At 38.4% G+C, this 15,728-nt stretch overlaps 2 protein-coding genes across 3 annotated transcripts; one reads left to right on the top strand and one right to left on the bottom strand.

Moving 5' to 3' along the window:
• Positions 1–1,268: 1,268 nt before the first annotated feature.
• LOC137725396 (SCY1-like protein 2 A) lies at positions 1,269–11,704 on the bottom strand. 2 transcript variants are annotated; one of them, XM_068464061.1, is made up of 14 exons: positions 10,927–11,704; positions 9,724–9,828; positions 8,691–8,801; positions 8,080–8,262; positions 7,566–7,692; positions 6,947–7,008; positions 6,729–6,815; positions 6,354–6,440; positions 5,350–5,463; positions 5,018–5,146; positions 4,463–4,525; positions 2,983–3,144; positions 2,723–2,841; positions 1,269–2,570 (listed from the first exon to the last, which is right to left on the bottom strand). In XM_068464061.1, exons 1-14 carry the CDS (start codon positions 11,419–11,421, stop codon positions 1,640–1,642), a joined length of 2,775 nt encoding a protein of 924 aa, XP_068320162.1. In that variant the 5' UTR covers positions 11,422–11,704; the 3' UTR covers positions 1,269–1,639. The 2 variants fall into 2 exon arrangements, with proteins under 2 accessions (XP_068320162.1, XP_068320163.1); XM_068464062.1 differs by having other exon boundaries at positions 10,923–11,054.
• A 2,025-nt stretch (positions 11,705–13,729) lies between these two features.
• On the top strand, positions 13,730–15,701 carry LOC137725898 (leucine-rich repeat protein FLOR 1-like). The gene has a single exon (XM_068464735.1). It carries the CDS (start codon positions 13,845–13,847, stop codon positions 15,357–15,359), a length of 1,515 nt encoding a protein of 504 aa, XP_068320836.1. The 5' UTR covers positions 13,730–13,844; the 3' UTR covers positions 15,360–15,701.
• Positions 15,702–15,728: the final 27 nt, after the last annotated feature.

Below are 15,728 nucleotides of genomic sequence, written 5' to 3'. Positions count from 1 at the left end.
TATCCTGCTACTTATTAGTGAGTAGGCATTTGTTTTGTATATATATTTATATACAGTTTTCAGAAACATTTTTATATGGAACTATGCTTTGCTTGCCATGTCGTAAATAAGTTACATCTTAAATATTGCATTGATACACTTGTGAATTGTATTGTGTGATGCTACGGAGACTCAGGCAAGCTTCAGATGAGTATTATATGATTGAATGTTGTATTGCATTGGTATGCACACACTTATTTAGAGCTCATCATGGTTGTACCTCGGTATTAGTGCTCCCGCCTGGGGCTAAGGCCGGCTTTCATGTGATTGTTCACCTCCCGCACCGCACGCTCACCTTGAATTCAAGTTTGGTGTCAGCCTGTTGTATAGACCACAATAGGTGGTTCCGACTCGTAGGTGACCTGCGAATTATCGCATAGCTTTCACGTGATCGTAGCACTTCAGCATACATATTTATACCCAGCCTGTTGTACAGGTCACACTAGGTGACTCCGACTCGTGTGCTAGCCTAGATTGATGAGCTAAAGGTCCAATCGTACAGGTCACGTTAGGTGACTCCGACTGGTATATTATTTTATATTGGTTTCACACCTAACTTGCATTTATTATTGCTGAGATATTATGACATGGCATACTTCAGTTTTCGCCGCTCTTGTGCATTGGTTTTCATACTTACGTAGTAGTATTTTTTGGAAACTGTACGAGTTTTATGGAGAGGGGTTATTATGTTCATAAAGATAAATACGTTTTCAAACGCTTTGTTTTTGCCCACTCATCCTTCTGTTTTGCGCCCCTCCAAGTTCTAGGTAGTTGTTCATCCTTGGTGGCTCACAAGGACTAAACGGCGGTTCTAACATTCTACTAAATAAAAGTAGGGATCTTCTCCCTGTTTGTATAATTAATACTTACTTAGTTCAACTGCACTTTCGTTTTACCCATGCTCTAATATGCGTGTATCTTATACTTGGATCTCTTTCACACTCTTACATATTATCTCTAGTTAAATAAGTTTAGCTTTGATTTTTTTTTATTTATTCGCATTTTCTTATTATTATCACTTATGTTGCGCACTTGGCTACGCCATCCTCACGTGACGGCCAGCACGTCTCGACTTCGATCGGGGGGTGTCATCACCCGTATAACAATTTCATACAGCAGAATCAAAAAAAAAAATTAGAAAAGTGAATACGCACTTGGCGATGAGTCGGTGACTACAAAACCAAATCGAAGTAGCAAAAATTGTTCGGTACATATTCCTTCCAATAGCATTCGGCCACCCTGAGTCTCTTTTATTGATTTCAAACCCAGTCTTTGAGGCTGGGCCTGCAACGAAGATTACACTTATCCAGAAGAATTGAACCCAAGAAGCTTTCAAATTACAATGCAAAATTTGGTGCCAAATCACAACAAAATACAAACTAAGCACAAAAAAAACCGATACATAACAAACCTTGATATCCCCGAGAGCTGCTGCTGTCAGTCATCCATGCTCGAAATATGACAGTAGGATCCCAAAATCATTTACAAAATCAGTTTCTCCACACAGCAAGGCAGGCCTACTCTACATGGGCCATTCCCAAATCTTTTGTTGTACCGTTTTTACATCCAACGTTATGAAGGTTAAAACCATGTATTAAGCTTATAGCAGATCCAAAAGGGGTGGCTGTTCAGTTGCCGATTTCGCATGGCTGGAGCGTGACACCGAACTAGCACCCTTCCCTCTGCCTCTTCCTCGACCTACAGCAGTTGATGGGGGAGGAGCAAGTCTAGGTGCTGTCTGTGCATTATTTCCAGAAGCAAAGATGGACCCAAGATCAGCTGATCTTTTATCTGTGTAAGCATTTGAAGCTGATATCGGTTGATTCTGTTTCATAAATCCAATAGAACTAGGGGGGTTGAAACCTGAGCTACCCAAACCACCAGTAATCGAAGTTGCATTGCCTTGACCATGTCCTATTTGCTCAACAGACCCTCCGGTAACAAAGGCCCAACTATCATTGCTATTGCTGTAGAGGTTCATACTGTTTGATCCACTGGACAGTTTGTTTCTGGGAGGCTCTATCGTACCATTGTTGGAAGGGCCCATTCCACTTACTTGGCCACTAGGCCGTGGGGGCCAGTTAGCAAAAGGATCAACGTCATCAAAACTGGAACTGGATGATGCTCCTGCATTTAATTGCTTCTCAGTATCAGCAACTGGGGTAACTCCAGAAGACGCCCTAGGAGGCCACTCCATATCAACTGGGGGACATGATACGGGTGTTTGCTGACTAGATACTGCAGTTCGCGACAAGGAATTTGGCTGTGAAGAAGTTACTTGAATTGGTTCATTACCCGGAGTGGGATAAGTGGAGGTAATGGAATTTGTAGAAATTTGGAGGGAATTGGAGGGCTGCTTTTTTATAGGACCCCAATCTTCATCCCATGCTGGACTGCTGTTTGCAGCGGTGGCGACATTTCCGCTTATTTTGCTTGGGACTTGGAAGTGGTGTCCATTGGCAGATGGAGATGGTTTTACCTCTGGAATTCCAGAATCCATCACAGTAACTCCCCGTTTTTCCTCTATCTTCCTGCCACAAAACCAATAGGTCCAATACAGAAAAGGAGACTTAATATCAGTAAAACTAAATGCAAGAAAGAATTATATAATACTGAAACTGATAAGAATGCATGTAAGCATGCAGACATTACTTGGGTGATACTCAAAACATTCAATTATCACCTCAGAATATCCTTGACAAAGAGCATATATTTGGCAAACTGCTGAACATTTAATTGCTGGGCAGTAAGAAGAGGTATGAGCAGCGGGAGGACATGCTCTGCAACAAATTCTACCCCAAGCTGAAAATCATGAAGCAAAGAAAATGAATTATATCTTGTAGCTTTGTAATAAATTTATAATATATAACGATATTAGGGTAAAATGCTACAGAAGACAGATAAAGCAACCACAGAACCAGATTCATTATTGGAAACGGTTACCTGCTTAAGAATTGAGTTTGACACCCCAAGAGTACACATAAGGGTAGGAGCAGAGCGGTCAACTGCTGTACAACGCTGAATTGTTTGCAGAATATCCAAAATAGCATGCTTATCGAGTGTAGGAATCAAATCTCCTAGACAATGCAAAGCATTGACTCTCACCTGCCAAAACAAGCACATTTGAAATTCATGTTCAATTGTTACATCAAGATTAAACCATAACAAAACAATATAAAATTCACCCAAGTCAAGTTCAAGAGCCACCTCGAACTGGCGGTCTCATGGAATTAAAAGCTACAGTTGAACCCACAGTACCAAGAAAAAAAAAAGGGTAACATCCAGTTCATTCATCTTCAACTGTCATACAACTGGCCGTCAATTCAGAAAAACTAAAGAAAACTGTATTTTGGGACTTTAACTTCTTATGAGTTCATTGCCACCAGCATTACATTGTCCTAAGAAAATACACAAAGAAACCGACTCAGGCAGAAGATTCACGAGGTGAATCATAGGATGAATCCCACTGTACAATTTTGTTCCTCTATAATTTTCACTCTGTTAAATAATGAATGGCAGTTTAAAAAGTTAATTTCCTCAGAAGTAGAAACAAGGGCAAACCCATTACAGTCAAATTGTTTAATAATCAGTGGAATTAGAAAACAGTATACACTGTGCAAATTCAACCAAAGAAACAATATGCTTCAATAGCAATTTGGGAGATAATAATCACTCGATCAAGTCATTTTCCGCACTCAGGATCAGTAATGCAAAGTGGACGTATGAGGAAGCAACATACAGCTAGCACAGGATGCACAAAACTCGGACAAGTTTCTGGCGCATTAGGTGATAAAAATGTGTGATTTAAAGTTCCATCTACTATGATTAGGTCAATAACTCTTGGTAAAATAGAGTGCTAAGTACTATCAACTAGTTTTCACAACAGAAATAAAATATAATAGAAGTGACAGGCCAAAGACAATTGAAAGTCAATCTATTAGGACTGGCAGGGACACTTCGTTGGTATTAAGTTATTTAACATATTACAATGTTGACCACTAGATACACCTATAACCAAAGAAAATATCAGTTAAATTCAAGATAAGAAACCAAGAGGCTGACCAAAAAAAGGTGGTGCCAGAAATATTATTATAGGGGATCATACCCTTAAATAATTAGTTTGATTCCAAATTCTTAATACGAATGAAATGAAAACCAAATCATGCTCAATATAAGTTATAACATCAAAATCTGTTGCCTTTTAAGTTACAACAAATTATTTCTTTTATTTCTTTCTTTCTTTCTTTCTTTCTTTTTAAATCATTTTTATGTATAACCCACAGAAAGAAAATCAAAATTCAGTATTTTCAATTTTCACTAATGGCAAGAACAGACTGATATCATTTAAGGTGAATGCATAATGAGAATGTTCTTAAATTAAACTTAAGAAACAAAGAAAGCCAATAAAAGAATAAATACATACCGCGGCAACAGTTGTCTTAAGAGCTAAGCCATGAACACGAGGCAGAATAGCTTGTTTCACTAGCTGCAAATAATGAAAATATAAGACAACAAATACTAGTAGCTCTCCCATAAAATGTTGATTCACAAGAAAGATACTAAAACTAAAATATAGCTAAGTTGTTTATCTTCATCCATGTGCTAAACAATTTTTGTATTACGGAAAAAAAAAAAAAAAAAAAAAAGGATCCACAACTGTAACACATCTTCAAAAGTGTCCATCACTGAGAGAGAGAGAGAGAGAGAGAGAGAGAGAGAGAGAGAGAGAGTATGTGAACATTTAGAAGAAAGATACTAAAACTAAAATATAGCTTTTGTTTATCTTCATCCATGTGCTAAACACATTTTTGTATTACGGGAAGAAAAAGAAGAAGAAAAGAAAAAAAAAAAAAAAAAAAAAAAAAAAAAGCCAATAGATAACCCACAACCGTAACACATCTTCAAAAGTAGTATTTCAAATGTTTTCATTGCTGTGTGTGTGTACGTGTGCTTCCAAAGAATGTAAATGCATACTCACCTGAACATCAATCTTTTTAGCAAGGAAAGAAGACTTCCTCAAAACCTCCTCCTGTATGCGAGCATCGCCATCACCATATGCTCGAACAATCATGGGCAGGACATGTGATATCAAGTGATCTTGCATAGTCTAAAAATAAATACATAACAGGTTAAGTGTATAACTCAATAATGGGGAAAGTATCTACTAGCAACATAGTAATCCACTGGGAGTAAGCACCCCTTCCAGGCACTGAACAGACACAGCACACAAAGTGTGCAGGGATTGAACCGAATAATGCAATAATATCTTAAAATACCAAATAAGAGAATCAGAAAAGTGTTTTCACTTACCTTGCTGATAATAAGTTCTGCATGCTTCAAAAGCAACAATAATGTGTCACCCACAGCAGTGCTCAGGACAGGAACAAGGGCTGGCAATGTTGATAACTCAAAGTCATTCTTATCCTACATTATGTTTTAAGACATAAACTTAGTCAATCTAGTTACAAAACGTAAAGCATTCACTGTCACTTGATGATGTCCATAAACTCTACCATATGTGTGTGTGCGCGCGCGCGTCTGAGAGAGAGAGAGAGAGTACAAGTTTTAAGACATTATTATAGAAAGTTTAGGGTTAGAGCTTGATGTCTCAACAATCGTGCATGTTTTCAAAAATTAAGTATCATGGCAGTTTTTATGAGATCATCACATAATTGTTTTCTTGCATCTTTCAAAATTTCACATATACTTTTGAGTGATTCTCCATGAACTCCTTATTTTCTCAGTTAAACCCTCCACGGCTAGCTGACAACAATTTTCTTTTAACAAGAAAACAATATTTTCTTGAAAAAAATGATATGCATCCTATGGACAAGGGTACACTTACAGCGACAAAATTAAAGATTTCCAAACTGCCTAAACTACCCCAAAAATTAAAAAACTCAAGCATCCATCATTGCTACCATTTTTTTATTGGAACTATAATACAATTTAATCAAGGTTATAAAAGGCGTTAGGCACTAGTCGGGTGGCGGATAGGGGCCTATCGTCTAGGCACCTAAGCAGTTTTTTTAATTTTAAGACATAGAGATTATAAAGTATTAGAACATATTGAAAACATCGGGAACAACCTAGGCAGGTCTAGGCACCCTTTCTTAATTTTCAAACGCCTAGGGATTAATTGGGACAATGGCCAGCCGCCTAGTGCCTAGGCGGGGATTTTTAGAACAGTGAATCTGATACATCATAACAAGCCTTGCATGATTAGTTTACAAACAATCACAATCCTTTACAAAGCTTTTTTTGTAGGTACAACAATGGCTCATTTCCAATCACAAGGGCAAAGCAATTAGTACCTGAGACTCTGCAATCGTGAGAACCATGGGCAGAATCATTGGTTGCATAACCAAATTCCTAAGTTCTGCACAAAGCGGCGGCAGTACCTAGAAAGACATAATAGAGACCATGTTCAATAGATAAAATATCCTTAGCAGTTGGCTGAACAAAACTATGAAATGCAATATAGTGAAACACAAATTACCAATAGGCATAACCAGATACCTGAGGGGTTCTTTTTTTCTCAAACCAAAAACAAAAATCATGATGTGGTTTTCATTTCAATAATCAGGTGGTCCTTTCATTATTCTTTGTTTCCAAAATTCAAACATATACTCAAAACATAAATACTGTAAAAATAAATGACACATCACTTGATCAGACAAGAAAGAAACCTTATATCGCAATACACGAGAATCGAAATCTTTCCACATATCAGAAAATGCTTTCAGGAATTCAGACTTCTGCATGTTATCTCTTTCCTGCAAATAAAAAAAAAATGATTTATGACCAAATCTTTTTTGTCAAGCCGTTTTTCTTCTTTTAAGACATTAATCTAGGGTAACATTATCCCAGAAGTATGCACTGATTATGCTGAAATGCAAATGCATACAAGCATGTGGTCGAGAAAGCGAAGAGCACGCAACCTAGTGTCATCCCGAAAAAATGGAGAACCTGCATATAAATATTATAAACAAACCCGAGTATGAGACAAAGAGCAGTCAAAGTACACTTAAATAAGTAACATAACAATAATAACGAGGCCAAATGTGTATGCACTTTATACTGCTGAGATTAAACCAAAAATATGTGCATGACAAAACGAATTCTAGCCATAATACTACATTACTTTTGGCTTCCACGGAGAATTGAGAGTGATTTTCATGTATCAGAACAGGAACATCCCTAACTCATGCGTTCTATTTTTAACAATGATGGTGGGCTTAGAGATTTGATTATTATTTACTTTTAATCAAAAGAACCAGGAAATTCAGTTACTAGGTTTAATTATTTCTAAGTATTTATTAATCTTGAAATTGCCTATACTACATTATTAATAGGTTCCTAGTAACCATACTTGATTTTAACATGATTTACCTCTCCTTAACCTTCTCTGTCTCTTTACACATATCATCCTTGTTCTCTTTGTCTCCTATTCTACATCGGAAGCAGAGAAATGTTTTCCTACATTCAGTGGCAAAGCTCCAATACAGTTAGGTTTAATGATTTACCTGTAAAATCCATTGCTGTTGGCCTGAAAGCCTCATTCGTAGAAAGCATCCTTTGCAAGTCAGGAACTAACTCTGGAGGAATAGGGGAAAAGGCTTCATTGGATAAGTAGCTTAAGGTATTCATATACTGCAAAAGAAAAACTTCAGTATTAACAATATCACCAATATTAGTATTAACAATATCACCAATACACAACCATAGATCAACCATGAGGATCACTCAATGAAAATGGAGAAAAGTATTAAAGACCAGTACACATATCCTACTTCATTCCATGACCTATTTTAGTGTGCATGTGGGGGAAGTAGCAGCTAAAAGTTGGAGATGATCCTTGTTAAAGGAGATGTAGAAAAAGGAATAAATATAGCAATAATTCGATTCTTCGTCGCTGTAGTAAATAGGCGAGAAAAAGCATATCATACAAGCTCTTTTTGTGTTTTCTGTACATGAACAAGCTATCAATTAAACACTTGCATCTGTATGAAATAAGTGAAGAATTTAAAGGAAAATTACCATCTTGACATTGTTGTGGCAGTCGAGCAAAGGCTTGTGAGCAATCAAGTGGTAGGCAAGACAACCAAAACTGAAAATATCAGAAGAACATCCAGCTGAGGATGCTTTACTCCTAGCAAGTTCAGGAGCAGTGTAATTCAGTGATGGCTGAAGGGGCAGCACAGAGTCCTCAACATCATATTCCTGTGCAACCCATATCAAATCAATTAATGACTGGTACACATTGCTTATGGGGAACTCTCATTGGATCTAGATAAGATTTAAATAAATAAACCTAAAAAATTACGGTCAACATTTTAACCAGGAAGCATCATACTGCTCATAAAAAAACTGCCAGACTCTTGGCTGTTTGAAAAGAAATCCGGTGTGCAAGTATAGATCATTCAAAGTTGTTGCAAATGCAACTGCATAGATGGAAAACAATTGGATAAAGCAAGGAAGAAAATGAAGACATTCATAAATTCATGAATGTTAAGAGATCAAGATCAAAAAAACAAATGTGTGCTAATAATGTTCTGCAGGACAGAAAGCACACATTTTCATAATTGTAAAAATATGCAGGTGAAGTAGAATTTTTTGTGTAATAAGCTTATAACAGAAGCTTGACTCACAGCATAATGGAATGCCTGAACATTAGCCATATTTCCTGAGGCTTGATCTGTTGAGATTGCAAAACCAAATCCACCAAGCTTCCAAGCTCCACTTGCTGTAATAAAGACATTCTGCAGCAATATGGTTTCACATTCAATTGACATATTCAATATGCATTGAACCTCTAATTTGGAGGACAAGTATGATAATTAATTGGCAAGAAACACACTTATTAGACTCAGTGAGGGACTGATACATAAAGATCAGGCAATAAAATGAAATGAAGTTTTTCCTTAGTAATTATTGTTGTATTTTTATGTGCAAAGGGAAGCAAATTCTAATAAAGTACCATACATCAACTTTGTAGGCGAAAGCGAAGAAACAAACAATCTAAACATAAGAATACAAGAGATTTAACATGGTTCGGCGTAAAGCCTATGTCCACGGGCAAAGCATGGCGAGCAATTTCACTATACAACCAGAGATTACAAAAGAGTGTTTAAACTCTCACAACCCAAAACCCACAAATTACAAACCCTAAACCAGTAGAGAACACAAAACTAACGAAGAAGATTCTCCTAAATTGTTCTCTAACTCACAAACTCACAAATTGACTCTCACCAAATTGTCACACGAATGAGCCACACAAAATAAACTAACCCTATTGTCCTATTTATAGAGCATAGGGCTTAGGTTTACATAGAATCCTAATAGGGAGTAAATCCAAACCCTAATCAAATAGGTAATTATACTAATTAACAAAAACTCTCCACCAAATAAGGAATCCAACCAAGAAGTCAAATCCAAACCCAAATAGTACACCAAACGAAATAGGTAATACAAACCTAATTTCTGCATCATCCTAATGTTGAGACGCAAAACCCAACAATTATACCTTCACGCTACAGAGGACAACAAGGAAAATTATTCTGCTAGACATTCTAGCCTCAAGATAAACAAGAGATAAAATATCTACAAAGAGTTTAAATTTTGACAAATTTCACTTCTACATATTTGAAATATTGTGAAAACAGACCAAGAAGAAGTTGTAACCTCAGGTGATATGGCCCGATGAATGAGACGCGCATTGTTATGAAGAAAGTCTAAGGATTCTGCTATCTGGAGCAAACCATGCTTCACCTCCAATATACCCATTTCCTGCAAAGAAAAAAATCCTTTTGAGCAAGCTATGATATCACAGGATGATTCAGAATATAGCACATGACAGATAGGAGATTGACTAAAGAAAATGCACTTTCTGTAGAATAATATTTTCCAGAACATTCTGCCCTTGGAGAGAGAAAATATCCAGCCCATTAAAAATTTACAAACTAGATCAATTTAATGTAGCTATAAAAAAATTACTTCACCAATATTTGTTTTACTCATTTCAATATAACCATCCCAATAGTATTGAGGTTGCTCATAGGGTTTTGAATTTCCTCAGTAAAAAATAAGTATGACATGCATATTGAACATTCATGTGCAGAAAACTTGTTTATCAAGTTAGATAGTTCATATTTGAGAGTAATGAGTTCTACAGAAGACAAAAAAATAATGCTGAAGAAGAAATAGAAGCTTAAGAGTCAAATAGCTTGGTCTATCCAATACAAGCAAACCGCCAAAAGCAGTGACCTCCATCTTGAAAACTTTTATTATTTTAGAAGAAGGATAGAATTTTATTAAAACAATAGAAGGAATTACAACAACTGGATAAGAAATCCACCAACTAGCAAAAATAGCAAAGACCTCTCAAGTATGACTACTTTACAAGTAACTAAAGCTGAACCAAATTCATTTAACCGCTAACACAGCCATCACTGTATACGAAAGAGAATAATCCCTGAACTCAGTCGAAACTGATGCCTAGAGGGCTGCTAAAGGAAACAAATGACAGATGTATTCCATGATTTCTGATAAGTGGGCATACATCTAGACGCAAGAAGGAGCACATAATATTCGGAATACGAACAACTTGCTTGTTCTACAGAGCATCCGCTTATTAACACTAATAAAATGTATCATTCTCAAAATCACACAACTAAATTCGAATTCAAGTCGGTTACTTTATTGGTGATCCACATAAAAGAAACAGAATCCGACCGAGCATTTGACTGATTTAAACTACATTCCAATATTCAAAAGGTCCATACGAATCCAATCCAAACATGCATTCACTAAATTACCGAAATTACACTATCGAAACTTGAAACCAGCATAAAAGGAAACAATTGAAGCCCACCAGAGCCTACCTACCATTCCTTTAAGCTCCTTGGGCACCTTAGCCACATTCTCCACATTCCCAAGTGCATTTGCCACAGACGCAAACAACGGCTCCGTCACCATTGCCATGGCATTCTTGTTCTCATCCAGAGCCTGCACCACGTGCACCACCCCGGGGTGCCTCAGCCTCACCAGCCTTGCCGCATCAGCTCGAATGATCTCCAAAAACCCATCTTCCGCCGCCTTGGCCAATCCGGTGCGCATGCGCGCCTCCGACAGAGCCTTCTTATCCAAAACCCAGACGCAGACGGTGGGGTACTGGTGCGCGCGCGTAGACTCACGAGCCGCCTTGGCGGAATAGAGCTTCCAGACCAGGCCCGGTCCGGCGGACCCGATCTGGTCGAAGAGCTCGTAGTCCTGAAGAGGCTTGGGTCCGGCGACCTCCTGGACCGTGGTCTGTACGGTCTTTTCGATGACCGCAGCGGTCTTGGCGAGGGCTTGGGTTAGGGTTTTCATATTGAGTGACATCTTGGGAAGAATGGAGGAATTGCAATGTGTACAATGGAAAATAAATCAATATAAAAGCAGTGTTGGTATAGGTGTATGTAATCTGCAGGAATTGGGAAGGAATTCTAGGGTTTTGGGTTGACGACGGAGGAGAAGGTGGAGGGAATTTGGAAGCTTTCCTCAGATCATATGCTTTCCAGTTTCCACCTCCCTCTCTCTCTTCGTGGTTCTTTTCTTTTCTTTTCTTTAATTTTTTTAATTTTAAAAAATGATTTTTCAAATGTTTCGGGACAAGTTCTCTCTCCGGGCACGGGTAGTTTGTTGCTGTTTTCAGTTGGCCTCTGTTGGGTTTAATTAATTAAATTTTAATTTGTTTCTGATTATTTAGGTGAGATGATTGAGTCACACGTGGCGGCCAGTTTATATTTGGATAGTCGGTGGGTGGGTTGGGCCTTATATGGCAAGTTAAGTGTAAATTTGGATCAATGATATATGAGCCCTTGGACACTTTTTAAGTAGGGGTACGCAAAATTTTAAGTAGGCCCATATACACGATGTTTAGCAGATTTTTTTTATCTTTCCAGTCTTGGTTAATTTTTTTTGTTTTTTCTATTGTCTTCAATTCATTCAATCGGACTAAGTAGGTAATCGTGGTTTGTCATCCATTATTCTCTTTTTAAGAAGAAAAAAAAAATCATTCAATCGAACGGTCGAAAAAAAAATGTATGTGTGAAGAGCAGCACCCATAAACAAATATTCTTTTTTTCTCTTTTTAAAAAGGGGAACAACTGGTGGCAAGTCATGATTATCCACCTCTTCCAGGGGCAGAGAAGGCTCACAAAAGCATTTTAGCCTCCCCTAGCCACAAGTCTGGCTTTCACACCAGTAACGGGTTTCGAACCGAAAGCCTCCAATTTTTAATTTGAAGGAAGCCTCGCAATCCGCTCTCACCACTGGGTTACCAACTCATGGTTCCGTAAACAAATGTAGGTTTGATTACATTGTTCACCCTTTAGGTTTGGCATTATTTTCAAAATGAGGCATGAAGTTCTAATTTTCTCACATTACACCCTTGAGGTTTTGAAATTGTCTCATTTACATCTTTTATCTTTTTGAATATCTAACCCTCTCTTGAATTGATGAGTTGTTTTTGTGAATATAGTGTAAATGTGGCTTCAATGTTAGCTCAAGGGAATGATATTGCCCATCGTTTGGCTGAATAATGTGTTGTCTATTGTTCATCGTCGTGTATATGGTTGGAGGATTGTTGATTTGTTGTAGGAAGATGAAGAGAGTCTAAACTAGAAGCCTCAACTCACTCTCTCTCTCTCTCTCTCTCTCTCTCTCTCTCTCTCTCTCTCTCTCTCTCTCTCTCTCTCTCTCTCTCTCTCTCTCTCTCTCTCTCTCTCTCTCTCTCTCTCTCTCTCTCTCTCTCTCTCTCTCTCTCTCTCTCCATTGTGATGCACTAGCATTAACAATGTGATGAACTAGTGCATCACACCGACCAAATTCAAAACATAACTTATAAAATACAAATTTGAAATATACATTCAACCACTGAACCACCAGCTGAAGGTTTGAATCCTAGCTTTCTTGGTATGTAAATTTTTGTCAGCCACAAGTTGGGTATTCTAGAAGAGGTGTTTTTTTTTTTGAAGAACGAAGAGGTGTTTAGTTAGAAGCAAGTAGCCAGATATTATGGATCTAGATCCAACCGACATATAGATGTAAGCCGATAAGCTTGACCATTTTTTCTTCTTTTTTGACAAGCTTGACCATTTGATTAACTCCATCTTAATCGCGTCTCTTAACCTTTTAGAATTGCAGATAATACCACAAGATTATGTTCATGCTTGATGTGAGAGAGCAATTTACATAGAATGAGTTTACAGTTATGTGATTTTTTTGTTCATTAACACATCATTATGTGAAGAAAAATTTACACATAACAATGTATTATTGAACAAAAAAATATCATGTAACAATAAACCGATTACATATCAGTCATTTTCCTAATTTGGGAGAAGAAGTTAGACTACTTTAATGGGAAGAGAATTTGAGTAAAAAAAGATTATTTGATTTTAAATTCACTTTTCCATTTTTCAATGTATCTAACTTAGGATTTGGATAGACATCTTGGGACATGAAAGTCCACTAATACAACAAAACGTAACGTAATGTAAGTTGTAGGAATTAGTTTCACTTTCACATAAAAAATTGTTATTAGTACTCCAAAAATTTTATTTGACATTCCAAATTTTCTATCATTAAAAAACAATACACTTGTAATAAGTGTAGAATGAGATTTTTAGAGTGATAATAACAGTTTGCACGCATAACATAAGCTCTCTTACTTTACACTCTGGGGCACGTGTATAAATCACATAACTCAGAAAAGTGCAAAGTTTGGTCAAATCCGGCAGAATCAAAGTCAAACTTGTCTCATGTCTTTATGTCCTATAAAAATCTCTTTGCCTTTACTTCACTCCCCAAACTTTCCATTTTTGCCATATTTGGCTGTCTCAGAAACGATAATATTGAGCATGAAGAACCTCCCCTTCCTCTTCCTTGCTATCCTCACCTTCCGTTGCATGAACCCCGTTTCCGCAGCCTGCCACGTCGACGACGAAGCGGGTCTGCTTGCCTTCAAATCGGCCATCACAGCCGACCCATCTAACAAGCTAAGCTCATGGATAAAGGGTACAGACTGCTGCACATGGGCGGGTACAAACTGCCTCAACAACCGGGTCACCAGCCTCTCCCTCTCGGGTCAACCCGACAAGCCCACTACTTACTTATCCGGTAAAATCTCGCCCTCCCTCTCCAAACTCAAATTCTTGAACGGCGTCTATCTCGAAAACCTTAACCTGTCGGGTCCCTTCCCGGATCTCCTATTCGGACTACCCGACCTCAAATACGTCTACATTGAACACAACAAGCTCTCGGGTCGAATACCCAACACTATCGGCAACTTAACCCAACTCGAAGCACTCAGCTTTTACTACAACCGGTTCACCGGTCCAATTCCGAGTTCAATCTCCAAGCTGACCCGGCTCACCCAGCTCAACCTTGGCGGCAACATCTTAACCGGTTCGATCCCGTCCGGCATTCAAAACCTCAAGAACCTCACCCTCTTCAACCTCCAGCAAAACGGATTGTCGGGTCCCATCCCCGATTTCTTCACATCGTTTCCGGAGCTCCGAGTCCTCAGTCTCTCCGGCAACTACTTTACCGGGAAAATCCCAGCTTCAATTTCCGCTTTGGCGCCAAAACTGGCCTACCTGGAGCTCGGCCACAACGCCCTGACCGGCCAAATCCCTGATTTTCTCGGCAATTTCAAGGCCCTCGACACCCTCAACCTCTCTAGCAACAAATTATCCGGTGTCGTACCTGAGAAGTTCGCGAATCTGACCAAGATCTTCAACCTCGATCTTTCTCGTAATTACCTCACCGACCCATTTCCGGAACTGAGCGTGAGAGGCATCGAGTCCCTGGATTTGTCGTACAACAGCTTCCATCTGAAGCAAATTCCAAAATGGGTGACGTCGTCGCCGATCATCTACTCTCTGAAGCTCGCAAAGTGTGGGATCAAGTTGAAATTGGACGACTGGAAGCCGGCGGAGACGTATTTCTACGATTACATCGATTTATCGGAGAACGAGATTTCGGGGAGTCCATTCGTGCTGCTGAACAGGACCGATTTCTTGGTGGGGTTTTGGGCTTCTGGGAATAAGTTGAAGTTTGATTTGGAGAAATTGAGGATTGTGAAGACATTGAAGTATTTGGATTTGTCGAGGAATTTGGTTTTCGGGAAGGTGCCGAGTGGAGTTTCAGGGCTGGAGAGACTGAACGTCAGCCACAATCATCTTTGCGGACCGCTTCCGGCCACCAAGTTTGGTGCTTCGGCGTTTCTGGGGAATGATTGTCTCTGCGGTGCTCCACTAGCTCCCTGCAAGTAAGGAGGCAAAACCCTAGCAATAAGTTAATAAGTTTCGGTGGGAAATAATGCCACGTGACTGATGGCTTAGTTTTGGTGAGGACAATAAATAGGAAAATGACTTATGAAATGGATTTACAGTGTTGTTATAATAATATGTCATGTGTAAGTTTTTTCTTCACTTAATATATTGATATTATTAGACTCGAACGTCACATATAATCAACTTGTTTCATACAAGTTGCTTCAAGAAAATGATAGAAAGTGTAACTTTGTTATGCTGTATGTTGTTGCAGAGTTAAGGATGTTTACTGTTGAAACAAAACTAAAGGGAATGGAAATGAAGGGAAAAATTTACTCTTTGGGAAAATCATCATTTTTTTCCTTTTCG

Source organism: Pyrus communis, chromosome 2 (genome assembly GCF_963583255.1).
Source record: "Pyrus communis chromosome 2, drPyrComm1.1, whole genome shotgun sequence".
NCBI classification, from domain to species: domain Eukaryota; kingdom Viridiplantae; phylum Streptophyta; class Magnoliopsida; order Rosales; family Rosaceae; genus Pyrus; species Pyrus communis.
This window is presented reverse-complemented; position numbering and strand designations above follow the sequence as displayed.

Bases quoted from the DNA above. Each gene is read 5' to 3' on its own strand.
- LOC137725396 (XM_068464061.1), bottom strand. From the start codon at position 11,421: ATGTCACTCAATATGAAAACCCTAACCCAAGCCCTCGCCAAGACCGCT. The intron at 8,263-8,690 runs GTGAGTCAAGCT...TGGGTTGCACAG, and splicing joins TTCAGGCATTCCATTATGCT to GAATATGATGTTGAGGACTC. The intron at 7,693-8,079 runs GTAATTTTCCTT...TTTCTTTTGCAG, and splicing joins GCCACAACAATGTCAAGATG to TATATGAATACCTTAAGCTA.
- LOC137725898 (XM_068464735.1), top strand. From the start codon at position 13,845: ATGTCTTTATGTCCTATAAAAATCTCTTTGCCTTTACTTCACTCCCCA.